Below are 24197 nucleotides of genomic sequence, written 5' to 3'. Positions count from 1 at the left end.
GTGGCCTCAATCTGAGCTAGCTGGCATTTGGTATCGAACACTACTTTTCTCGGCTGGGTCAAACTTATCCTCCATAACTTCACGCGGGACACCACAGGAAGTATCCTTTAGGTCCGCGTGCATCCTCGAGCGGGAAGATGGGAGGTAAGCGTAGCTGCTGCTTCGGTACTCCTCAACCTTCTTGCGTGCCATCTGCTCAGCCAAAGACGATGTCAACGAGGTTTGCTATAATATCTATGCAGACTGCAAAATCTTCAACGTACCGTAGCCTCCCGCTCCATCCGCGATCGCTCGAGCGTCATCCTCTCTAGTGCGGTGCGTAGCTCGCGTTCTTGTCTATAGAACTGTTGCTGCTTCGACAGCGCTGCCGTGAGTTGTGCACTCAGCTCCGACACTTTTCGGTCGCTATCATCGCAGGCATGCTCCTGTTCGAGCAGCAGCTCCTTGGCATCGCTCAGGTCTCGGCTTAGTTGCTGAACTTGTAACAACAGCACCGAGCACCTCGCGTCTGTCTCCTGTCGGCTTTTATCAGCTCGTTTCCGCTCCTCCTTGAGCGATTGTATCCTTCCTTTCAGGCTCTCGACTTCCGCGATCAGACGGACTTCACTCCGTTCTCGCTCGTTACGCGAACTGTCCAAAGCCGAAGCTGCCTCCTTCTTTGCCTGGGACAGTTTGTATTCCAGCTCAGCAGCTTGGGCTTTCAAGTCGCGGTTTTGCTGGTGCAGCACCTCGAATTCGTTTGTGAAGCGATTCGCACAGTCCGCCTTGACCTTATTCAGTTGCTCATTCAGGAGTTGAACCTTGCGATGCTGCTCTTCACTCTCATCCTTTGCCTCACGGGCCTCTGTACGACGCATTTCTAATTCACGCTCTAGCGAACTTACTCGTTCCTGTGAGGAAGACCACATCAAACACGTTCAGTATCGCCAGATTCGAACCCAGAATATGGCAATGCACTCACGTTCAGTTCTTGCCCCCGATCTCGGAACTCCGCTCGTAATTTTATAAGCGCATCCTCCTTTGACCGAATCCTTTCGAGGTACTCAGCTTCTAAGTGGCTTGACTAGTGACAGCGCGCGTGGATCATTAATACACAACTCCATGGGCACACTATTGTTTTGGACACGGTATTTCTTACCATATCACGGGCCTCTTCTGCTGTCGTGGCTCGCTCAGTCAAATGCTGCAGTTTTTTCTAATGCAAGAACAACAGCCGTGATATGTTTAAAGAGCTTTGCGTGATATCATCTTTCATGCAGCGCACTTACCTCAAACGCAATGCTTGCGTCCTTAGACCGACGAATTGCATCCGCAAGCTTCTTGTCAGCCTCCTTCTGGTTTCTTGCTGTTGTCTCCATTTTGGACCGCAAATCCACGAGTTCACTATTCAACGACCTGATTTCCTGCTCCCGGTTGTTCATGTCAGCCTCGTGCTTACGCACTATGGTACCCATATTTTCTTCCTGAGCCTTGGCGTGCTCCGCTGCTTGCTGTCGAAGTCGCTCCAGCAACCGTGCAATCTCACGCCGGCTTTGGAGCTCACGAGCTGCGACCTACAAAGCCAAAAATACAAATTATCCGTTCAAGGTCAATCATTCGACCATTTCGAGAGCTGTCGGTGAGTCACGCTTCACAAACCTCTTCTTTCTCAAGGATCGCCTCTTCGACCTTCGCTTTGCACTCGGATTCCAACTAAAACAACATGAAAAGAACTGGGTGAGCGCCGTAAGACGAAGTCGGAATTATTTCATGCGCACCTCAGCGACTGCGTCCTCCCTCGCGCAATACTGCGTCAATTGCTTCTCCATGCTGTTAAGAACATTTAACATGCCTTCGCAATCTTGACGAACAGCCTCAAGTTCAGCTTGAAGTCCGCTATTGCGTTCCTGTAGCTCGTCCACCGCCTTGTCCTTCTTCTCCAGAGCATTCGTAAGCTCACGCAGACGCACACAGACGCTCTGATAACGTGCTGAAAAGGCCTCGTCCTTGCGCTCGGTGCTCCTCTTCATTTTCTCCAGCATCTCCTCGTACTCCCCGAGCTGGTTCTCCAGATCACCTCGTTCTTTTCGAACTGCATCCGTCTGCTCCACCAGAGACTCCTTGGCGCTCTCCAGCTGCGCCATTGACGCCGCATACCGCTGCAACTGCCGCTCACAGTGTGCCTTCTCCTCCCTCACTTGAGAGCAAGCGTCACGCAGCTCCTGCAGCGCAAGCGTTGCGTCGTTGAAGTTCTGCCCCATGACCTGCAGCTGCTGGTCTCTGTCCGTCAGCTCCTTCTTCATGGCGCCAATTTCATCATCCTGCAGCGAAACTTGCTCCATCAGCATATTATTCTCGGCCATCAGCACGTCGATCCGCTCGTTGATCTCCTGCAGGTACTCGCCGTTCTCCTGTATGCTCATCAAGTCGTCGGCCATAACGTGCATCTCCTTCGGCTCGTTCTGCATGCGCAGCACCAACTTCTCCCCCGCCACCTCCAGCTCTCTGCATCAATAACAATATCAAACCCCACTCAGCCACAATATTCCCACCATAAAAGTCTCCTCCACACAGCCTCTCACTGTCTCAACGTCGTGTTCTCCTTCGCCAGGCTCTCAGCCCGCGCCGCCACTCGATCGATCGCCTTCTTGTTATCCACCATCGCCGTCTCCTATCAGCAATTCACACACAATAACTATATCAGCCTCTTAACCGGTATAACACCCTATCTACTCTACACTATTGCAGGCCCCCACCAGCTCCTGGATCTTGAGGTCGTACGCCTGCAGCAGCGGGTTCGTGTACTCGGAGGCCGTGAGCCAGGGCGCCAGGCGCTCGTGCGGCTCCTCTTCACTCTGCGCCGCGTCCGCCAGCGTCTTGAGCCTCTCCAGCTCCCCATAGCGCTGCAATAAACCCCGCAACTGCACCAGCAGCCGCTCCGCGTAACCTCTGAGGAAGTCCCGCTCGTCCGCGAGTCGCGCGCTCTCCACGCAGCAGCCAGAGACGCACGCGGACGGCGCAGGCGCGGGCACGGGCACCACACTGGGAAGAGGCTTGGGCTTAGGCGCGGGTCGCGGTCTCCCCTGCGCCTCCAGGCGGCGCGAGCGCTCGGCCTGGGGCCCGCCGTCTAGCAGCTCCATGAGCTCGAATAGTTGAAGTTGAGGCCTTTGCGTCGCTTCAGCGGTTAAGTGGTCTTTCTTTCCGACTGATAAGTGAGCAGGATTGTTTCAGGCTGGTCATCATCTGAATTACAGCCTATCATATCGCCTGGAGTCGCTATTTTAGCCAATGACATCGGTTAGGGTTAGGTGAATGCATTCCGACACTTTCCGACAAATATTTGTCTGAAGGCTGGCCTAAATATGTATATGCCTATACAAAAGTCAAGTATAGAAAATATTTTGCAAATATTTTCGCCGTTCTGACAGCTAGGATGTGTCCTAGAATAGGACGGATTGGAGTTTTGATTGGTGTTCATTGCAAGAATCGCGACCATGTTCAAGAAAGGAGGCCCCCACACGCGACCCAGCGGCGGCCAGAGATCGTGACCACGACGGCGAGCGCGGAGCGCGGTTCCTGCACAGTGCCGCCACCTCCGCGCACGCATCCGACGGACCCGGGGCATGACGTCTCGCGCGGCGCACCGGTCGGGGCTGGATGGAGCACGTCGAGCGTGTGCTACTGCAGGGCGCTGCCCATCGACGCGAAGACGGTGTGCGTGCTCACGATGGGCAGCGATGAGGTGGTGGTGCGCGAGGGCAATTGCATCGGCGAGAGTGGTGTGTCGGGCGAGATGATCAAGAGCGAGCAGGAGCTGGAGAAGGCTGTCCGGTGAGGGAAGCGAGGATGAGCCGTGCACCAAGGGCAACAAGGTCAGCAGGTGAACGGCGCTGGTGGCGGTCTACGACGAGGTCGCCGGCCGGCGCACAACGTCCCGGGCTCCGTCTCCGTCGAGGGCTGCTACTTCCGAGACGTCGGCCAGCTCTACTGTTCGTGCGGCAGCACGTCGTGCACTATGCCCCCCAAGATCGTCAGCAAGATGACCCTCGTGACCGTGAATAAGGTCGGCGGCGAGCCGACCAAGCCCAAGGACAAGAAGGTGGACGGGTGCACGTGGTCGCAGGGCTCCACGTCGGCAAGCTCAAAAGCGGGGCGTCGGTCTGTCAGGCTCATCCAGCGAGAAGTCCACCAGCGCAGGTGAAATGGGCGGACCCCTGCTGGGTCCTCCATGCGCGTCGCTGCCCCGGACGAGATGGAGGCCAAGGCCACCGCGGTCGTGAACGTGCCCCGCGAAGGGCAACGGCCCGTCATGACCTCGCTGGTGGGCCCGTTCGAGGCTGGTGAAGTCGAATGAGACGAACAGGAGTAGCGTTAGACTACGCGTGCTGCAACAACCGGCAAGATTGCCGAGATAGCATCTTAGAAGGTGAACTGCAGTAATATATGTAGCTATCCTTGTACTCTTTGATATCTTCTACTACATGTGGTATTAGCCGCATGTGCTTCCATTCGACACCGTCACTTACTTTACCATCTTCACCGCAGTTGCATTTTGGAGAGAACCTAAATTTGGTCAATACTTTAAGTAAGAGTCCTATTTGTCGGAAAATGTAGGGATGTCGGAACCGTCGCGATGTGGTACAGTATGTTAAATGATGGCAATATGCATTGTTCTGACGGGATACGTTAATCACATTGTATGCGACATGTCGTCTGGTTTTCAGCGAATCAGCGCTCGGCGCTGCATTTCATCCACTGGTGACGCTCATTCGGGGAAGTCCCAGCAGCTAACACCAGGAGCCCACACAGAGGAGAGCCAAAGATGCCGACCGTGGGGGTCAAGCGCGACGAGCTGTTCGCGGCCATGGGCCAGACGTACACGGACGAGGAGTTCGACGTGCTGTGCTTCGAGTTCGGCATCGAGCTGGACGACATCACGAGCGAGAAGCAGCTCAAGCAGCGCGAGACGCAGGGCCAGGACAAGGACCACTCGGCCCACTCGGACGCCGTGCTCTACAAGATCGACGTGCCCGCCAACCGCTACGACCTGCTCTGCGTCGAGGGCATCGCGCGCGCGCTGCGCATCTTCCTGGAGAAGGAGCGCCCGCCCGTGTACACGCTCACGCCGCGCGCCGAGGGCCCGCACCACATCACGGTCAAGCCCAACACCAAGGTCCGTGCCAATGCAATTGAATTGCATTGCAATTGCAATAGATAGAGTCTGACAGGGTTATTACTTGTTGTTACTGTTGTAGTTGGTGCGCCCGTTCGTGGTGTCGGCCGTGCTGCGCGACGTGCAGTTCACGCAGGAGCGCTACGACAGCTTCATCGACCTGCAGGACAAGCTGCACCAGAACATCTGCCGTCGCCGCACGCTCGTGGCCATCGGCACGCACGACCTCGACACGATCCAGGGCCCCTTCACCTACAATGTACGCGGCGCGCTGCAATAGCTGGTGGGGGTTGAGGACACTAGGATACTTATTGGCTTTTTGGCTTGTTGGGATTTTTAGGCGCTGCCGCCGAATGAGATCAAGTTCAAGCCGCTGAGCCAGGACAAGGAGTTTGAGGCCAAGGAGCTGCTGGACTTCTACCGCACCAACCCGGACGTGAAGCACATCAAGCCGTACACGGACATCATCTACGACTCGCCCGTGTACCCCGTGATCACGGACAAGAACGGCGTGGTGCTGTCGCTGCCGCCCATCATCAACGGCGAGCACTCGAAGATCTCGCTGGACACGAAGAACGTCTTCATCGAGTGCACGGCCACGGACATCACCAAGGCCAAGGTCGTGCTGAACACCATGATCGCCATGTTCTCCGAGTACTGCGCCAAGCCCTTCACGGTCGAGCCTGTGCAGGTCATCTACGAGGACGAGACGGTGAACCAGAACGAGCTGACGCCCAACCTCAGCAAGCGCTCGGTGGAGGTGCAGATCAAGAACATCTACTCTATGCTGTTCGGCAAGGGCGAGCCCATTGACCTGGACGTCGACCGGATCTGCAAGCTCTGCAACAAGATGCAGCTGGACGCCAAGCCCTCGGGCAACGGAAAGACCATTATCGCGGAGGTGCCGATCACGCGCTCGGACATTCTGCACCCCGTGGACGTGATTGAGGACGTGGGTATCGCCTACGGCTTCAACAACATCCCGCTCACGATCCCGCACACGCAGACCATCGGTATGGCGCAGCCTCTGAACAAGCTGGGCGACCTTCTTCGCGATGAGATTAGCCGCGCTGGTTACATCGAGCTCCTCACCCACGGCCTGTGCTCGCACAAGGAGAACTTCGAGTACCTGAACCGCGAGGACGACGGCCACTCCGCTGTTGTGCTGGCCAACCCGGCTACTGTCGAGTTCGAGGTTGTGCGTACGTCGATGCTGCCTGGTGTGCTGAAGACCATCCAGAACAACAAGGCTATGTCGATCAAGGAGGGCCTGAAGCTGTTCGAAATCTCGGACGTCGTGGTGATCGACGACAACACGGACGTTGGCGCCAAGAACGTGCGTCGCATCTGTGCCGCCTACACCGGTCCCACCGATGGTTTCGAGGTTATCCACGGCCTCGTCGACCGCATCATGCAGCTGATGGGCATTCCGTCCGCGCTGGAGATGCCCGCCGGCACGAAGGAGTACTACACGATCACGCCCGCGGAGGAGCGTACATACTTCCCCGGCCGTTGCGCGTACCTGACGCTCCAGAAGGAGGACGCGGAGCCCCTGCGTCTCGGCACGTTCGGTGTGCTGCACCCGCAGGTGCTCAAGAACTTCGACCTGCTGAACCCCACGTCCGTTTTGGAGATGGACCTGGAGCCTCTGGTCTAAGCTCGAATGTATCAACCACTAGGAGGCAGGCAGGAACAATTGTGCGGTGCCAGAGGTGGAGCGACATCGCACGAGAAAAGTAGACGGCCAGTTGTTGGGCTCGTGGCGAGCTGGCGTGGCAGGTAATGCGCTATGATGCGAATCCACGTACGTGTGCATGTGCTTTGTGTGTGCACTTGGTCTCGTATTTGTCCGTAGTGCAGCTAGCAGGTTCAAACGCGGGTTGGTATCTGTTTCACGCGCGGGATTGAGCCCCTATATTTATGAACTAGGCGTTCATGTTGCAGGGCAGCCAAGCTTTCAAGTGCAGTGCAGTGCTCGGTTTGAAAATAGCCCAAAGAAGTCTCGGCATATTGAAGACAACGATCAGGTGCTTCTAGCGCAGGCACGAGTATTCCAGCGACATACGCATAGCTATGGATGGAGACGCACTGGATCGCGAGTTGGCATCGCTGGCCGACACCATCAACGTGAGCAACCCAATAACTTTCGGCCAGAAGCCCACATGGTACGCTTTCTTCGTCTTGATCGATGAAAAACACCATGGCAAACTATGATCTCTAAAGTGTATGAATGCAGGCGGACAACCCAGAAAGACACGGAGCTGGCAGCCAAGCGCGAGAGCGACTATGCGAAGACGCTGCCAAGGAAGTTTGTGCTGACGGAGCCCCAGCAAGCCAAAAAGGATTTTTCGATCGTTGCTGCCGCCGCCAGAAACCCGGTGCAACCTCTGCGTCCGAACTTGCTGTTGAACGAAGACGGCAGCAGAGGAAACAACAGTTCAAGTGCATCAGCTGAGCTTGTATCCAGGGCTGCAACAGCGACGCCACCATCTCGCGTGCCGATCGCTAAGCGCAGTCACATGGACGGAGTTTTGCGAGGTGTCCCCGGAGGATCCGACCCTCTCGCCACGACTCAGCAACGTGCGTTCGTGTACGACGGCGAAATGGATCACATGAACAGCAACAAAAACACAAGCTACCACCGGAAGCGCGATGCGTACTCGGAATACGTGGAAGCTCGTGCACGATTCAGCAAAATGCACAGCGTGAACTAGTCAAGACAAAAAGTAGGAATGGTGCAGACCCAAAGCAATGCATGCTTTATATTATCTTACACACGACTGTCATTCATCAGTTGCTGCTTCGATGCTGGATTCATCCGATGAAGGCAATGGAAGAGCAGCCGCGACGGCGGAGTCCGCTGCAATGACGGCGTCGTCGCTGGAATCTTCGTCGTGGGCTACGAAAGCAGGAGTCAACGGGGACAAGACAGAGGTGTGCTCGTTGTCATCGCTTGCGTCACTCGATCCGTCGTGCTCAAGCACCGCTCCGTGATCATCTTCAGCACTATCAGAAGTGTCAAGAAGCTCTCGAGCTTGCTCCAGTAGGTTTTGTGCCGGAGTTGTGATGCCATCGCCATACTCAACCTGGTCGACTGGTAGTTTTTCGTCCTGGTCTTCTTTATCCCGATGATCTTCCTCGTTCTCGACGTCTTGGTCTTCGTATTCATCTTCGTATTCGTCCTGGTCTTCGTCTTCTTGTACCTGAACCGGTTCTTGTTGTATCACTTGATCGTGGTGAATCTCCGAGTCCACTTCACCTGTTGGGTTCAGTATGGGTAGATTCTCCTGCTCCGATCCTTTATCTGACCTATGCTCAAGTTCTTGATGTCCTTCTTGCTCGAGTAAAGACTCTTGACTCTGACCTTGATTCTCGTCAACGAGCTGGTTAGCCGTGCCGTCGCTGTGCGCTTCGTACGGATCATGGCGCATGAGCTGTGAGCTATCCTGTGTTTCTTGCTCGTACTCCTCCAGTTCATGTTCTGCTTCCTGCGTCAAATCAGTGTCCGCTTGTAGGCTGCCTTGGTCCACATTTCCAAGCTTCTCCTGTTCGCCTTGCTCCTCTTCGTCTTCAAGCATATTCTGCTCTTGTGTCTGTGCTTCGCCCTCGTGAATGGACTCTGCTTCGACTTGGTGTTCCTTTACGTCAAGGTAAGATTCTGCACACTCCTGATCTTCAAGCCTGTCATTGTGCTCTTCTTGTTCCTGAGCATCAAGATGAACATCCGCATCTTCAAAACCGTCATTGTGCTGTTCTTGTTCCAGCTCCTTCCCTCGCTCCTGATACTCTTCTTGTCGCTCCACCTCATGCTGTTGAGGTTCTTCTTGCTGTTGTAAATTATCTTCTTGGTGCTCCTCTTCATACTCCAGTTCCTGTTCTTCAAGCTCGTCTTGTTCTTGAACATCCTCTTCATGGTACTCTTCTTCTTGCTCGAGCTGTTGCTCACTCTGCGCTTCACATTCCACATTGGCGACGTCTGTTTCAGACTCCTCTTCGGCCGATGCAGTTTCTTCCTCCTGGGGACTCGGAGGTCGCTTCTCCTTGCCACTTTTCTTCTTACCGGGTTGTTGCTCGTCTTGATCAGGCTTAATCTCTTCTGCTTCCATATCCGGTGCCGGAATGACCAACGACGCCAGCGACTCGATGTGCTCCAACTGAAATATTCACATGACAACCACATTAGTACCTGAACAAATTCAATTCCAGGCCACCCCAAGTTACTACTCACCTGTACTTGAGCGTCTGATAGTGCAGCAACCAAGTAGCCTCGATGAGCTGCAGCAGCTCTCTTCTCCCGTGAGCTGATAAACCGCGCTTTCTCTCCTCCAGTTTCATCTTGGCTACGCTTTTTCTTCGACGTCTTCTTCTTTTGTACTGGTTTCGAGTCGTGGGTGAGCGGAGATTTAGCTGGGGAGGAGATTCCAATTTTCTGGGTTTTAGGTAAACCATCGCCATCGCGTATTCGCTGAACCACACTGTAAGGACTCTTTCCAGGCTTCTTGCTGAGTTTGAGCTCTGAAATCGCGCCAGCCAGTGCTCCAGTTGATTGACTTTGTCCGATTTGGGTGCTGGTACCCAATGCAGCTAGACGATGCTGTGGTTTTGCCTTCGAGAGACGATCAGCAGCTTCTAGGATGTGGCGAAGTGCATGACCACCACGTTTGACGGTGTCTTTTTGTTGATAAAGTTCACGGAAAAATGCTTCCTCCCTTTGTTGCTGCTGCTGCTGAGGACTCCCATCGTCGTGAATGATGGCGTCTGGGATGCGGAGAGCGTCGTTGTCTCCAGGTTCAAATGTTTCAATTCGTGGTGGAAGTTTCGGCGCCATCGGTAGGGAATGCAGAGTGCTGCGAGGCCCGGTCTTATACTTCAGTGGTTGTTGCCCTCGCTCATCAGTTGGAACAGGTTTCCACGCGGAGGCTGGAGGCTTTGTTTTGCTTGTCACCGTGCGCACTCCTCGACCCAATGGGCTTCTTGAGTTTGCTGTGGTTAGCAAGAGTGAATCCGGTGCCTCATCGTCGAAAAACTCCGCGTGTTTGGGCTTCTCACGAACTGGACGCAAGAGTGCTGGAGCGCTAGCACTACTCCTTATCCCGAGTGCGTTGGCTTCAAGTGATGCGGTGGCATAGTCGGCGTATACAAGACAACACCGTTCGCAGACCCCCACGGTTTTGTGGAGAAATATCGGGTCTTGTCGGTGGCGAGCGAAATCCTCGGGGCGAAGCACGGGGTGTAAGTAGCGGATCACGGGAGGTATGAGCAGCTCTCGCCGTTGCCACGTCTTTAAACCCGAGCCAGCTTTCGGTGCACCGCTGTCGTCAACACTGGAACTTATTGACTTTAGGTGCCGCAGGATACCGAATCCTACACCTCCAGCTTGTTGCACAACTCGATCATCAGGTGGCCATTCTATTGCAACTTGGTTCTCTTCGTTCACCTTCTCCCGAAGAAACCTCAGCACGTGCTGGAAATGTGCTAGCACCGCTTTATAGGTCGTAGGCAGCAGAGCGCGTTTAGCTACCACCTGGGCGCAGCTAGCACAACGCGTTTGTCCTGGACGAGGCTCTTCGTCTACCTCGGGGCCACAAGTTGAGCTCAAGGAAACTGGTCCGCCCCCGGAGCCTTGCGCAAAGGCAAAGGTCGGGACTTTGGCATCGCTTACGATGTCCAGTGGTCGTATACTAGGCTCGCCAGTTGAGATTTCAGGTCCTACCGTAGTAGTCGGAGCTAGTGGCGGCTGTAAGCGCAGTGAAGAACTCCACAATAACCACAGTCGGTCGTCAGCATCTACTTGAAGACGTAGCACCATTCTAGCGATGCGGAACTTGTGATACGACACGCGCGTGACATGATCGACCACTCGTTCGCAGAGCTGCTGAACCATGCCAGGTAACATCGAGCCTCGCACTGGTTCCGGTCGAGTGAGCGCCTCGGCGCCACCGCCCTCTTCGAACGTGACGCCACGTTCATAAACACTGAAGCGAGCGTCGTGGACTGCATGAATATTCACGCGACGCTCCAGTAGACAGAGTTTGGGCGACCAAATCGCTCGCAAAGTCGAATTCCGAGACCGTTTTGGCAGAGCGAACTGTTGAAGGATTCCTCCCGATTGAAATGCTCCAGTGGACGAGTGAGGGATCTCGGGTCTTTTGAACAAAAACTCTCGAAGCGCTTCAGCGTCGTAGTATTCAATTGCAGGACTTGTGCTCTCTGCGCTCGGCAGGTAGAGGTAATACGCCACGATGTCCGTCGACGCCTTCCGCTTCGTAAAGGAGTGCTCGATGTGTGCAGCCGTGAGGTTCGCTCGGTGTTTGCGCTTGATACGACCGCTCTTGCGACTCGTGAAGTACCAAGCAACAGGCTGCGAGCCACGATAAATCACCGTAGGCGGCACGCTCACTCGTGGCCCACCCCCGAGATCGTCAGTCGTCCACAGGTAATGAAAAAGATTTTCTACCAAGCCATCGCCTTCCAGCGGTAATGGTGTTGCCATTGTCGGACAAATTGCTTGGTCTTCGAGCGCAGTCGTTCGTTCACTCAGTACATTTTGGTATCGTGTTGACCTATTTCCAGGCCCTCAGCTGGGGTTTCGTCTCCAAAGAAGTTGAAGACTTTTCACACTTCGCATCCACACACTTTCACGCCTGGAGAGTACCACAAAGTACTGATCGCACAGGAGATAGTAGGCAAAACATTACACGCGATGAGAAGCAATCAGCAGACGTCACCGACTAAATCTCACGTTATGGATCCAACTAGCGGTATCACGGGACCACAGGGGGTTGGTTCTGTTGAACCGGAAGCAAAAGGCCAGCAAGACCTGCAGCATGCTGTGGATCTGTACCAGAAAGGAATGGAAATTGCGCATGGAGCGACAACCTTTGAAGACCACTGCCGCGCTATCGAAAGCTTCACCCTGGCCATTGCCATCCGCCCAACACAGGCTCGTTTCTTCCTCGCTCGTGGCAATGCGTTTCGTGCCATCGGAGAACTGGAACGAGCCGCCAAAGATTACGGATCTGCTATCACGCTGGACGACCGCAGTGCACTCTACTTCGCCAACCGCGGAGCTTGCTATCGTAAGCTGAACCAGACTGCGAAAGCTCTGGAAGATCTCACCAACGCCATTGAGCTCGATGGACGCAAGGCACCCCATTACTTTAACCGCGCGCTTGTGTTGCATGACGCTGGTTTCTACCGTGAGGCCATTGTTGACTTCTCAAAGGCGCTTGAAGACGGATCCACGGCCTCTGCTGCAAATGCTGCAGCAAATAATGCAGGAGGATCAGGGGCAACTGCGACCCCACCCGCGAATGGCGGGGGGATTGGAATTCGAGTCGAGTACCGAGCGCTGCAAACTCGAGCGAACTGCTATCGGCGGCTCGGGCACTTGTCCAAGTGCATCGAGGACTTGCAAGCCGCGATTAAGCTGGACCCACGAAATGCTTCGGCGTTTAGCGCTCTTGCACTCGCTCACTTCGAGTGTGGCGACTTTGAAAGATCGGCGGACGGGTTCACACGGGCCATTGAGCTCAACTCGGGAAACGCCAGCTACTTCAGCTATCGAGGGCTGTGTTACTATCGTCAAGGCCAAGCCGCTGCAGCGAAGCAGCGCGAGCAGCAGAATGTAGCAGCTTCGATAACCAGTGGCATGGGCGCGTTCGCACGGCAGTGTCTTGCTGACTTCAACAAGTGCATCCAGCTCGACGGTCGAGACCCTCAAGCTTACTTCTTCCGTGGCTCTGTGAGACTCGCACTATCGTTGGATCTTGATCAAGCACCTTCAGCTCCAGCCACTAGCAACGCAAGCAACTCGAGCACTGATAGTAAGCCAATCAGTTCGCCAAGTGCAATTACCAGAGGTCTGAACGATGGCGAGGCTGTCGGCTCCGCAGTGGTTCCCGCAGCTTCGATTGTGAGCTACATGTCTGCGTCGGAGCAACTGGAGGCAGCATTTGCCGACATTGAAATGGCCTGCACGCTGCGTCCGAGCGGCACTCCTTATCAGATAGGAATGGCCATGATTACCCAGCTGAAACAACGACACTCCGAAGCTCGATCAATGTTCGAATCAATAGCAGCAAGTGCTCCTGAAAACCGCAAGAGCGTACTGGTTCAATTCCACACAGCGCTTTGCTGCCACGCTCTCGGAGATCATGAACGCGCCCTGGAACTACTCACGGCCGCGCTTGATGTTGTTCCAGACGAACCGATTTTCCTTGAAGCGCGGGGTCTAATACTCCAAGAAATGCGAGCGCATCCTTTAGCTCTGGCAGATTTCTCGTACGCACTGGAGCTACTCGAAGGGTTCGAAGAGAGCAACGCGAACACGAACCAGATTTTTGGCTTACGGTATCTGCGTGGGGAGAGCGCGCTGAGACTTGGTCGCTTCCAGGACGCCGTAGACGACTGTAGTGCTGCCATAGCGGGCGGCTACACTGCTGACATGGCAGCTCACAATGCTCGTGGTATGGCACTGCGCGGACTTGGGGATTATGACCGCGCTCTTCGTGATCTCAACGTACGTAGTCCTGCTGAGCCTTCACCAAGTTGTCTGCTGACACTGACCACTCTTGTATCCAGGTTTGCGTGGCTCAAGCGCCGTCAAACGACATTTTCCGATTCCATCGCGCGTTGTGTCTGATGGAGTGCGCGCGCTACTCCGAGGCCCTGCCAGATTTGCACGAGACTGCGACTCGCAATAGCACAGACACAAAGTGCGCTCTACTCTGCTGTCAACGGCTTGTTCTTGAACTCATTCCTCGTGTCTGCTGGTTGCAGGTTGCTGTACTACATCGGACTCTGCTACTACCACGAGCACCAGCCAAGTGAATGCGTCGCGTTCATGAAGCGCGCACTGCAGTGCACACCAAAGCAGGAGCTGCTTCCAGATCTGTACGTTTCTCTGACTTCCGGTAGAATCCTTTCACCATTTTTCAGCATCTCATTTTGCTTTGAACAGGTATTATCACATGGGGCTTTCGTATGCGCTCGAGGGTCAGAACATGGACGCTGTGGAGCAATTCACCAGTGCCTACGATCACTCACTGCTGGTTGCCAAGAGCATTGAGGCAGGAAACAATCAGGAAGATGAACTCCACGACGCAGGCGACAAGCAGAACCAGCTTCAACAGCTCCACGAGGCCCAGCTCCTGTACATCCACGAACGTGCCAAAGCCTTACAGCTGGAGCGATACCATGCCGAAGCCCTCGCAGACTTCTCGTTTGTCATCGCCCAGCAACCCACCAACGCGCACGCATACTTCCGTCGGGGCTTCGCTCACAAGGCCTTGGGTGACTTTAACGCCGCCGCTCACGACCTCCAAACTGCTCGCCTGCTTGATCCAAACAACCTCCAGCTTGTCGTCAACTACAAGGAGCTGCGCGACGTCGAGTGCATTGTGCTGTGCGCTCCAGGAGAAGAGAAGCGCTTCTAAATCAATCGTAACGTGGAACAGTCTTTTCATCCCGCCAAGCCTCGGCCCAAGCGCCGTAACCCGAATGGTCGCGTATCCGCCGGTTGAACACACCAGAGTCTACACAGTGAGCAACTGATCCAACGAGGGCGCGGGGCTTACTACAGCGATGGGCAATGTCTGCGCGTGCTGCAACTGGGGTCGTGGGGGCTCGGACTCCAAGGGCGCCAAAGCCAAGAAGGACGCGTGGTTCGAGCAGGATTCCGTGCCGCTCGTGTCCGCCAAGCACGGTCCTGACGATAACGACGAGGCTGATGGGAGTCTGAAGAGGACGGTGCTGATACGATCACCACGGACTACACGAGCATCGACCAGCGATATGGACGAACGCTCCAGTCGCCAACGAACACCTCGTTACATCCAGCAGGATGAGGAGGAGGAAGAGATACAGTACCACGTTCACAGGGTCAAGTCCGCATCGGTGGACTCGAGCAGATATAGTCGTCGTTCGAGGAGATCGGGGCATAAAGACGACGAAGAGCGTCCACGGAGTCGCAGCAGAGATCGCCATCGCCACTCGGACGACTTTGAAGACCGACCTCGCCACGAGCGAAGAACTGCCAGGTCGTCGTCCCTTGAGGTGCAAGATAGTACTCGAGAACTGCGTTCAGCGTCCTATGAGATGCAGGATAGTACTCGGGAACTGAGTTCAGCGTCTTCGGCATCCGCACGCTCACATCGAACCAGATCTCACTCACAGGATGCTGGTTCGTTCGCAGATGATGAGGTGGAAAGCATAGGCTCCTCGCATGGCTCGACCCGTTCGCACAGGTCGTCCTCTGCGTCATCGTCACCAAAAGCGTCATCGAGAGTTGATGCTTCAAAGAAGAAACCGCGCTACGGCCGAAAACACTATCGAGCGAACGTCAACCGTAAGTAGGAACCCCTTCCAGCAACGACGAATACATAGCAACATGATGCGCAGCATCCACACAAGTCGTTTTGCCCAATTGTCACTTGTTCTCGCTTTCATTCGGTTCTCTTCTCCCTCTGTATCCAAAAAGCACCGGCAACCCCACAACTACTTACATGCATGACATGGACTGACCAATGACTCACTCACTCTCTCGTAGGGGTGCTGCCTTCCTCGATTGCAGAGCATCTTCTGCTCTTCACTATTGGCATCAATGAAGGATGGTGCTGACCTGCATCGCTTTAATTCGCTCATTTCGGCATGGAGTTGACGTACTGGAGAAGCCGCCGCTCGGAAATGCTTCCATCCAGACCAGGGATGCCTCCGCCTTCGCTAGCAACGAACTTGAAAATGGGCTCTTCACTCTCGAAGCCGCCGAGATTGTACGGAGCCTCCGTTGGGGTGTAGATGACACCGTCCACCTCGTGCGTCACGCTCTTGGCGAACTTGGTCAACATGTACTCAGTCTTGGCCAGACGAAAGTGGTCTTTCATGCGTACGCGGAAAGGTTCCTTGTTGTAGTCGAACGACTTGTCCTGTTAACATAACGGAAAAAAGCCGTCAGCCATCCGCAAAACTCTGGGACACCCCGTTCGAAAGCGCACAAACACGTACATTCTTGCGTGGCACGATGATCTCGTTTTGCAAACATTGCAGTCGCTTTTCCAACTTCTTTTGCCAGATAGGCGTGCCCTCCAGGAAAAGGATGTCAAACGTCAGGTATCGTGCCACTTTCGTGTCGTGATCTTGGTCCTCCACAATAAGCCCATCGATCAGCGTGTTCGCCTGGAACTCGTTCTGTTGTAGCCACACACAGAGTTTAATCAGCTTCGTATTGCACGGTAGATGAGCGTGGGAATGCACGTACCGGTGCCCTTCGCCTCGGGAACTTCATGTCCACCTTCGTGAAGGTCATGTCCCGAGAGACGACGTACGTTCCGTCCGCAGTCACGTAAAGCAAGCAGCGACGACTACACGCGCAATCAAAAGAGTTAGTGGATCTATGAAAATCCAACAACAAAAGCTTGCGAACTCAAAATCGTACCCACGCGCCCTCCACGTCACAAGATACGCCTTGGTCAAGCAACCCTTGCGCTTGTATGCGCCTTCCGCAACGTGTGTCGCCGTGAATGGAATGGTCTAATTCAAACGAAGTATCACACAGGTGAGCGTACAAAACGTTGCAACTGAAAAGAAGAAGCAGGAGTACCTCGCAGCCTGGAAACCCTTCAATGCCAGTAAGCTTCTCCAATGACTTGGTCAGTTTCTGGTGCTCCTCGGACGAAGTTGCCAGCGTCTCTCCAAAAGCTAGAGGCTCCACTTCGTCCATCCACGACCGAATTTTACGACGCTTCGCCGGGCGCTGTTCCTGTCGATCCGGCGGAATGTACATTGGCGCTTTGTACACAGGCGGCGTGGGGAAACCACCCGGTGTAGAAGCCTTTCCATTGCTAACTGGTGACGGCTTAGAGGGCGCAGCGCCAGGCACTACGATCTTCTGCTTCCGCACGAATTTGTTCACTCTGTCCTGTTCGGTTACGACCTCGTAGCCAACAGACGACTCGCTCTTGCGCTTGCGTGTTTCGTCGTTTTCCCAGCGTGGAGGAGCCGGCACAGCCAGTTGTGCTGATTCCGACGGCAGCGTGCTGAAATACTTGCAGTACAATCGCTGCCACACCCAGAACCAGTTTACAGTTAAATCAGAACCCACTCGCTGTTGACTCCATCGCAATACAAACAACCACTCGTACCTCCAGGTAGTGTCGCGAGTAGATGCCGGGCTGTGTCGAGGCGGCAAACTCTTCCACCGCAGCGTCCAGGTTCAATCCGCAGTGCTCGACCAAGAAACTGCAATTCCATCCAGCATCATCAGTAAAGCATGCCTTGCGGCTGCCAATCATAATGATATGCAAACGCACCTCACAACGAGGAAGCCGACGAAGTTGTATCCGTCTGCGCCGTATACAGCGACGTCCATGTCCTTCCTCTCGCCCTGCAAGTGGCTCACTACCGCCTTGCAGAAGGCCTCCACCATCTTATCGTCGTGGGCATCGCGGTCCTTCTCCTCCGCATCTGCAACACGTCAAATAAACCGCCCTGTCAGCCACGTACTCCCCTCTACAGACACCAAAATACAGCTATCCCGCGGACCTTCAGGCGTGTCAACGCGCAGCTTGACATACTGCACGTCCCAGTCGTCCCACTCCCTAATGCCAAAAGCGACACACGTCATAGAGTCAGATACACGGCCTTAAAGCACAGCCGCAGCTAAACGCCACGTACTTGACGTCGTGGAGGAACGTGTCGCTGCCCGTCGCGTCGATCACGAGCCCCACGTTCACCACGGAGCCCGAGCGCGTGTCCGAGATGAGCTTCTCCATGAGCGCGGAGGGCGCGTAGTTCTTCCTGGCCGAGAAGTGGATCTCATAGCTGTCAGAGCCATAACAACAGGGCGTCAGTCGAGCTCTAGTGAGCTGCTGCGGCCGCCACAGCAGTGCAAGGCAGCTAGCTAGCTGGAGAGACATCGCCACGTACATGGAGGAGAGCGGCGCGCGGATGGGCAGAATGGGCGCGCTCTTGACGCGCGTCGTGTACTGCGGCGTGCGCTCGAACTGCTGCCAGCGCGCCGCGTCCCAGCGCAGCAGCTTGCGGCCGCCGCTCTTCTGCTGCTGCTGTTGCTGCTGCGCGGCGCGCAGCTTGGCCGCCACCTCGGCGCGCGTCGCGTCGTCGCTCATGGCTGCTTCAATCAAAGACGGAGTGATGGTCGGTTGCCTTTGTAAACGCGCTGATGGCGTGGTGCTCGCTTCTTCAGGTGTTGTCGCTCCGAATCCTTGCTTGTGTGTGGCACTTCCCGCGGTTTTACAGAAGTGAAAAACCTCGGGCACTTCAAACTGAATAAGTAAAACCTCGATCAGATGATAGAGGTATGTGTGACATTTGTTCCTTTAGGTCTTTCTATTATAGAAGGTACACTTACTATTACGGTAGCTACTATTGCGGGGTAAAACGATACACTCGAGAGAGTGACGGGGGAAAGTTGCGCTTCTAACCGCACAGGACTCACCTGCCGCTCGAGAGGCATGCAGCGGGTGCTCGGCGCGTGGCGCAAGTCGCGCGTAGCAAGCTCCAAGGAGGGCCATGAGGTGCGTCTTGTTCGCACGTATTTAATGTGGATTGCAGATTTATTGACGTGATGTATCTGCTGTCCCCCAGGAGCTGCAGGAAGTGCTGGGGCAGCTGCGCAAGCTCGGCCAACGCGCCACGCTGGAGCAGGTGCGTCAATGGGCCAGTGTCCTCAATGTGAGTATACACTACCAGTGCTGAAAAGTCTTTGCTGCGCAGTTCAAGGAGTCGCCGCTGGTGGGCAAGCTTAGCTCGCCCATACAGTTCCACGGGCTGGGAAACATGATCTACAACAACGCTGGCGACAACGGCGAGGAGGTGAAGAAGGCGCTGCACGTGTGGAAGATCGCAATGGAGAAGGTATGCAGCTGAGCAGCGGATCTTTTCAGTCGTGTAATGGGTTCTTATGCTTCGCTGTTATCCGTGTGCTGTAGGGAAGCGAGAAGGCCAAGTTCAGCTACGCCTTGTGCATGAAGAAGGGCATCGGTGCGTGCTGTGCGACGACGACGTCGAACTGAACTGCACTGTAACAGCTGACGCGATGCACGTATTGTGACTGCAGGCTTTCCCAAGAAGGATGCGGCTAGCGCTACCAAGTACTTCAAGGAGGTGGGCGAATGATAAACTCCTTTCAAGCGTGGATGTGGCGATGGGTGAGCTTAGTTGATGTTCATGTGCTTTTAGTTGGCTGCTGCTGGCCACGGATGGGGTGCGTTTGCGTATGCGGACGCCCTCAGCAACGGGGATGGCACGCGCAAGAACGAGAAGAAGGCGTTCGAGCTGTTTAAGAAGTGCGCGGAGAGTGGCATCCCTCCAGCATACATGAACGTCTCCAACATGTACATGTCTGGAACGGGGACAGACAAGGTAAGCTATATCAATTAGCCTGTGCAACACCGTCTGGAAGTCTCGTGACTCACATGCCCTGTGCAGAACGAGCTGGAGGCCTTGACGTGGCTGATTAAGGCAGCGGACGCAGGCGACCCGACTGCTAAATCTCGTTTGGGCGAGTACTACTCGCTTGGCAAGGGAGGCGTGCAGAAGAATCAGGCTCGCGCAGTCCAGTACTACAAGGATGCCGCCACCACAGGAATCGTCACTGCGCAGTTCAACCTGGGCTACCTCTTCCTCACCGGCGACGGCGTGCCGAAGGACCCACTGCAGGCCGAGGCTCTATTCCGCAAGGCTGCCGAGAAGGGTTTTGTGATGGCGATGGTGAACCTCGCGCAGATGTATCGTACAGGTTACGGCAAAGTGCCCAAGGACCTGGAGACGGCACGCAAGTGGCTAGAACTCGCAGCCCCGCACGACCCGAACGCCAAGGAGCTGCTGAAGGTCGTGACGGAGGATATCGCCGCTGCTGATAATTGATGCAGTTGTTTGAGTTTTATTGAGCATTCATTTCTATCTAATTGTATTACTTAGCCTATGGACTGAAGACGGACACAAACGCCTGGATCGTGCACACGGCGCACACGACGGAGCTGATCGCTAGGATGATCCAGGCAGTGAGCTTGCGACGGTCCGTGTTGGGCTTCTCGCGCCTAATGCACACGTAGGACACGCACGGCAGGACGTACGAGATCAGGAGGCCAACGGTGGAGCCCATGAGGTTCCACACAACAGCCACGCCGGGTGACAGCAGCGCGATCGTGATGACACTGGCCATGATGGCAACAGTGAGCAGCACGTGCACGACGGTCGACTTGAGTCTCCGTGGAGATGAGGACGCGGCATTGATGATGCTGGTTCCATTGGCGCTGGTAGGCAGCAGCGCAGTCCCCTCTCCTGCAGGAGCCTCTTCTTCGTTATCCGAGTCGGAAGAGTCCGGGGCATCGTAAACTTTGGCACGGCCGCGGATGAAGCTGCGGATGATTTTGGCCAGCCGGAGCAGGTTGGCGCGGCAAGGCTGGATGATCAGCGGCAAGCTCAGCTGAATGGTGACCAGCAGACCGAGGCGTCCGAGGTTCACCAGCGGGTCGTTGTCGCTGAAGTTGTTGAGAATGTCACCTTGGACGCCGCCCTGCTGCCGGAACGCAAAGAGGTAGCCCATGATTCCGACGAGGATGTAGAACAGCCACGTCGAGAACATCGTCGACGCCACGATCTTTTTGAGACGGTGGCGCGTGGGCTTGTGCAGCTCGCGATACACCGGCAGCACGTTGAAGTGGCAGAGGAACGACACGGAGATGATGGGGAAGGCGTAGGCGGCGTCTGCCCAGCTGTCGGGGACCATCTTGATGGGGATCTGCGGCTCTGCCTCGACTTCAATGGTTTCTTCACGCTTGAACGTCGTGCCCACGGCTCGGACCGTAATGGCGATGGCCAGCACCAACACCGACACGAGGCTGAAGATGGAGGTGAAGCGCAGCGCGTCCATAGAGCGCGCCAGCAGCGCCGGCGACACGAGCAGCACGCAGCAAATCGTCAGGACGTTCTGCTCCGCCTCGGTGACCGGCCGGTTGTAGAGGAAGCGCGCGCCCAGAGAGCCCACCAGGTCCTTGGTGAGGATGACGTACGCCACGAGCGTGAGGAACGTGAGCAGCACGAGCAGCACGACGGTGACGCGGCCGGCCCGAGCGCCGAGCGCCTTGCGCACGACTTCTTCGTAGGAGGCGGCGCGTCCGCGGCGGCTGCAGCTGACGATCACGTAGAGGCTGAAGGTGGAGGCGGAGGCGGCGATGACCATGAACACGAGCGCCACCACGATGCCGCACTTGTCGAAGGCGAAGGGCAGCGACAGGATGCCGCCGCCGATGATGGTGCTCACGAGGTTGAAGATGGCTGACGGCGCCGTGGCCGTGCGCGTGGTGGCGTGTGGCCCCGGCGAGAAGAACTCGTGGCTCGCGCGATTGCGCTCGTAGCGGTACACGCCCGTGTCGACCATGTTGCCCTGCGACGAGGACGGGGCGCTCTGCATCGTGGCGGTCGCGATGGATCGATCTGACGAGGAGGCGGCGGAAGTGGAAGTGAGCCGAGCCAAGACCAAACCAAACGTACTTTGGTGTTTGTCCAATCCTGTGCGTGGACGGGGATTTCAAGGTTGTCACTTGGTTTTTGTATGCTCCCTCTAGGACCCTCTATGATTTTTCCTGTGGCGTGGCACCTGCTTCAACTCCAGGCCTGCGGTTGACGGTCGTCTGCAGCTGGAACTGCTGCTTCGCGCGGCTCCCAGCCTGGGAGTCCCAGGGGCCCGTGGCGAACAACGTGAAGCCGTGCCCCGCCGCGATGGAGACGATGGGCCCCACGCCGTAGTTGCGGAAGCTGCCGCGGTCCACGACGCCCGGATCGGGCAGATCCGTCGCGCCGACCTCGGAGCCCTTCCGTCCCAGGCAGCCCGAGGCGGTCTGGCCCCACGTGTACAGGTTGCCGTCGACAGCCAAGGCGCAGCTGTGGTGGGAAGATGAGGCGATAGAGCGGCAGCGAACGTGGCGATGCCGCAGCGCTGGAATGCAGGCTGCAATTGAGAAAACGCTGGTGTCAGTGAGGTGAAGAGCTATGACGGAAGAGCGGTGAACGTACTTGGTAGAGCCGCGAGCTTCTGCTTTCCCAGGCCAAGCTACGCAGTACATCAACTCACTAGGCTGTCAGCAAGAGAGACACGGCTGTGAGACGCAACACTAGCTTTTCGAGACTGACCTGTCCTTGAAGACCGCTCCCGAAGCTGTACACGAAGCCGCCGGTGCTATCGCTGCTGGTTGAAGCGGGTGAGCCTAGGACCCTTCGAGGCGCTCGAACTGGAAATATTTCGTCTCGATCACGGGCGATACAGAGCGTATGCCAACTGCCGCAACACACATCCAGCACTACACACTTCTCCAGCGCGCTTACTAACTGCGGGTGGAACGAATCCTCGTTGCTACCGAGTCCCAATCGCCCTCCATCGCCACAACCGAAGGTGAAGAGCTGTCCGTCTGCGGACACCACAGCGGTATGCACAGCTCCGCAGGAGACTCGCGTGATCCGTTTGTGTTGAAGTGCTTCGACAATAGTAGGAATCGGAAAGCATAGCTGCAAACGTTTGTCTTTGACTCCCGCACGTTTTGCCTCTCCCAACCCGAGCTGACCGCTCCAGCAACTACCCCACGCGTATACCTTTCCTTTGTCCGTGATAGCTGCGGTGTGCGTGTTGCCCACGCTCACAGTAGCCACGTGAAACTTGCACAATGTTTCGACGCGTATCGGCTCTTCTGTGGTGGGCTTACTACCATACTCAGACGCTCCCAACTCGCCATACTCTCCTCTTCCCCATGTGAAGCATTCTCCTTTGTCGCTTGTCATCGCGATATGTCCATTTGTTCGACCGCAAGCAAGATGTACCACGCGTTTGTTGGTTATGCTCGAAATCAATCTAGGAAACAAGAAGCATGAACCACGACCTTCACCACAAGCTGAGTTCTCGGTCTCCGAGTTGCGCTTGTGTTGATCTTCTTGCTCTTGCTGCTGAGCTTTCGCTCTGTCAGGCTTCGTAGCGGCCTCGTCGAAAATGGCATGCCCAGCACCGCCCCATGCGAACACTTGGCCATCTTCGGTTCGGGCAAACGCGAAGTTGGCATCAAAGCCCTGTAGTGGCAATGATACCAAAGAGGTTACGCACAACGGCACCCAGTCACGAGTCCAGGGTACTTACTGTGTAAACGTGAGTGACGTGGCCACCTCGAAAGCTTTCGATTTCCGTTGGTATTTCGCAGGCACGGCGGTGGCCCAAACCTAACTCTCCGTTGGAATTGGCCCCGAACGCAAACACCCGCCCAGAAGCTTGAGAACATCAGACAACATCAAATGTTAGCAGATGTTGTTGCTGGCGAGTACACATCCACTGACCTAAAATCGCGTCTTGTTGCAGCTCAAGCAGCCGCTGCTCTTCCAGACGAGCGAGAATTTCAGGCTCATGGACCCAGTCCTGGATGCGAGCAACGAGTTCCAATTTCTTGCCGCTTACAGGGAGATCGAGCAATGTGCATGCAGCGTCCAACTCGGCCTTGCGCCATACAGACACGTCGACTTCACGCCAGAACTCGCGCTTCTTCGGAAGACTGCGAATTGCAACACCCTTTTCACAAACACAGAGAAACTGTGAGTTTACTCAGAAAACATATTCCACTCGTCGGTATACTCGTCGGTATTGCATGTTCCACCTCGTACGAAGGTAATTGTTCGCGACTCCAGATCCGCTCGCGCTCGTTTGGGTCCGAAAGTCGAGCGATCCTCGCCTTCCGTCGCACACTAGCTCTCTTGTTCTCGCCATTCCGACCCAACTCGTCCTTCTCAAGCCGCATTTGAGCTCGCAGGTCGTCTTGAAGCGCGTCCAGCAGCTTCATCGCGCGCTGCTCGCGCATCCGATCGAGCGCCATGGCGGAGAGATAATGTCATGCTATTGCTCGCGTCGTTTCGTGCACATGGCTACATTTAAGAGTGGTCGTTGTGTGGTGCACGCAAATAACAAACAACGATGAACTTGCTGGGACTCGAGTACGGCTCATCGTCGTCGGACGAGGAGGACGACCGTGCACGCACCGCCCCACCGGCCAAG

At 55.6% G+C, this 24197-nt stretch overlaps 10 protein-coding genes across 10 annotated transcripts; 6 read left to right on the top strand and 4 right to left on the bottom strand.

Annotated features, from left to right (window-relative positions):
* Positions 1-6: 6 nt before the first annotated feature.
* PHYSODRAFT_334198 (hypothetical protein) lies at positions 7-3119 on the bottom strand (the record flags this gene model as incomplete). The annotated part of the gene is made up of 9 exons (XM_009531455.1): positions 7-192; positions 264-890; positions 962-1063; positions 1139-1195; positions 1269-1553; positions 1639-1692; positions 1758-2484; positions 2562-2650; positions 2736-3119. 9 exons carry the CDS (start codon positions 3117-3119, stop codon positions 7-9), a joined length of 2511 nt encoding a protein of 836 aa, XP_009529750.1.
* A 293-nt stretch (positions 3120-3412) lies between these two features.
* Positions 3413-4180, top strand: PHYSODRAFT_263102 (hypothetical protein; the record flags this gene model as incomplete). The annotated part of the gene is made up of 2 exons (XM_009531454.1): positions 3413-3810; positions 3982-4180. 2 exons carry the CDS (start codon positions 3413-3415, stop codon positions 4178-4180), a joined length of 597 nt encoding a protein of 198 aa, XP_009529749.1.
* Positions 4181-4801: 621 nt separating this feature from the next.
* On the top strand, positions 4802-6971 carry PHYSODRAFT_545525 (hypothetical protein; the record flags this gene model as incomplete). The annotated part of the gene is made up of 3 exons (XM_009531453.1): positions 4802-5152; positions 5235-5411; positions 5493-6971. The coding sequence occupies 3 exons, from the start codon at positions 4802-4804 to the stop codon at positions 6807-6809; spliced, it is 1845 nt and encodes a 614-aa protein (XP_009529748.1). The 3' UTR covers positions 6810-6971.
* Positions 6972-7225: 254 nt separating this feature from the next.
* PHYSODRAFT_302371 (hypothetical protein) lies at positions 7226-7866 on the top strand (the record flags this gene model as incomplete). Its single annotated transcript, XM_009531452.1, has 2 exons — positions 7226-7317; positions 7389-7866. 2 exons carry the CDS (start codon positions 7226-7228, stop codon positions 7864-7866), a joined length of 570 nt encoding a protein of 189 aa, XP_009529747.1.
* Positions 7867-9596: 1730 nt separating this feature from the next.
* PHYSODRAFT_457345 (hypothetical protein) lies at positions 9597-11645 on the bottom strand (the record flags this gene model as incomplete). The annotated part of the gene is made up of 1 exon (XM_009531451.1): positions 9597-11645. A coding segment is annotated over one exon (2049 nt), but the record flags the coding sequence as incomplete, so codon positions are not given.
* A 210-nt stretch (positions 11646-11855) lies between these two features.
* On the top strand, positions 11856-14589 carry PHYSODRAFT_507133 (hypothetical protein; the record flags this gene model as incomplete). The annotated part of the gene is made up of 7 exons (XM_009531450.1): positions 11856-11984; positions 12096-12913; positions 13073-13673; positions 13736-13869; positions 13934-14047; positions 14115-14205; positions 14269-14589. The coding sequence occupies 7 exons, from the start codon at positions 11856-11858 to the stop codon at positions 14587-14589; spliced, it is 2208 nt and encodes a 735-aa protein (XP_009529745.1).
* A 148-nt stretch (positions 14590-14737) lies between these two features.
* PHYSODRAFT_316105 (hypothetical protein) lies at positions 14738-15508 on the top strand (the record flags this gene model as incomplete). Its single annotated transcript, XM_009531449.1, has 1 exon — positions 14738-15508. One exon carries the CDS (start codon positions 14738-14740, stop codon positions 15506-15508), a length of 771 nt encoding a protein of 256 aa, XP_009529744.1.
* A 64-nt stretch (positions 15509-15572) lies between these two features.
* On the bottom strand, positions 15573-18276 carry PHYSODRAFT_346745 (hypothetical protein; the record flags this gene model as incomplete). The annotated part of the gene is made up of 10 exons (XM_009531448.1): positions 15573-16077; positions 16157-16339; positions 16410-16512; positions 16587-16681; positions 16752-17210; positions 17293-17389; positions 17461-17614; positions 17693-17748; positions 17825-17971; positions 18077-18276. The coding sequence occupies 10 exons, from the start codon at positions 18274-18276 to the stop codon at positions 15793-15795; spliced, it is 1779 nt and encodes a 592-aa protein (XP_009529743.1). The 3' UTR covers positions 15573-15792.
* Positions 18277-18592: 316 nt separating this feature from the next.
* Positions 18593-20053, top strand: PHYSODRAFT_354845 (hypothetical protein). Its single transcript, XM_009531447.1, has 7 exons — positions 18593-18684; positions 18755-18814; positions 18884-19024; positions 19099-19150; positions 19227-19273; positions 19349-19531; positions 19598-20053. The coding sequence occupies exons 1-7, from the start codon at positions 18622-18624 to the stop codon at positions 20033-20035; spliced, it is 984 nt and encodes a 327-aa protein (XP_009529742.1). The 5' UTR covers positions 18593-18621; the 3' UTR covers positions 20036-20053.
* A 37-nt stretch (positions 20054-20090) lies between these two features.
* Positions 20091-24018, bottom strand: PHYSODRAFT_509419 (hypothetical protein; the record flags this gene model as incomplete). The annotated part of the gene is made up of 10 exons (XM_009531446.1): positions 20091-21578; positions 21799-22054; positions 22183-22223; positions 22304-22470; positions 22747-22905; positions 23041-23107; positions 23183-23227; positions 23295-23328; positions 23479-23738; positions 23803-24018. 10 exons carry the CDS (start codon positions 24016-24018, stop codon positions 20091-20093), a joined length of 2733 nt encoding a protein of 910 aa, XP_009529741.1.
* Positions 24019-24197: the final 179 nt, after the last annotated feature.

The sequence above is a fragment of the Phytophthora sojae genome (genome assembly GCF_000149755.1).
Source record: "Phytophthora sojae unplaced genomic scaffold PHYSOscaffold_5, whole genome shotgun sequence".
Taxonomy (NCBI): domain Eukaryota; phylum Oomycota; class Peronosporomycetes; order Peronosporales; family Peronosporaceae; genus Phytophthora; species Phytophthora sojae.
The sequence above is the reverse complement of the archived record's forward strand: the minus strand, read 5'-3'. Positions and strand labels throughout refer to the sequence as shown.

Coding starts and splice junctions, on each gene's coding strand:
- PHYSODRAFT_354845 (XM_009531447.1), top strand. CDS start 18,622: ATGCAGCGGGTGCTCGGCGCGTGGCGCAAGTCGCGCGTAGCAAGCTCC. Junction 18,685..18,754: donor GCTCCAAGGAGGGCCATGAG/GTGCGTCTTGTT, acceptor GCTGTCCCCCAG/GAGCTGCAGGAAGTGCTGGG. Junction 19,274..19,348: donor CTACCAAGTACTTCAAGGAG/GTGGGCGAATGA, acceptor ATGTGCTTTTAG/TTGGCTGCTGCTGGCCACGG.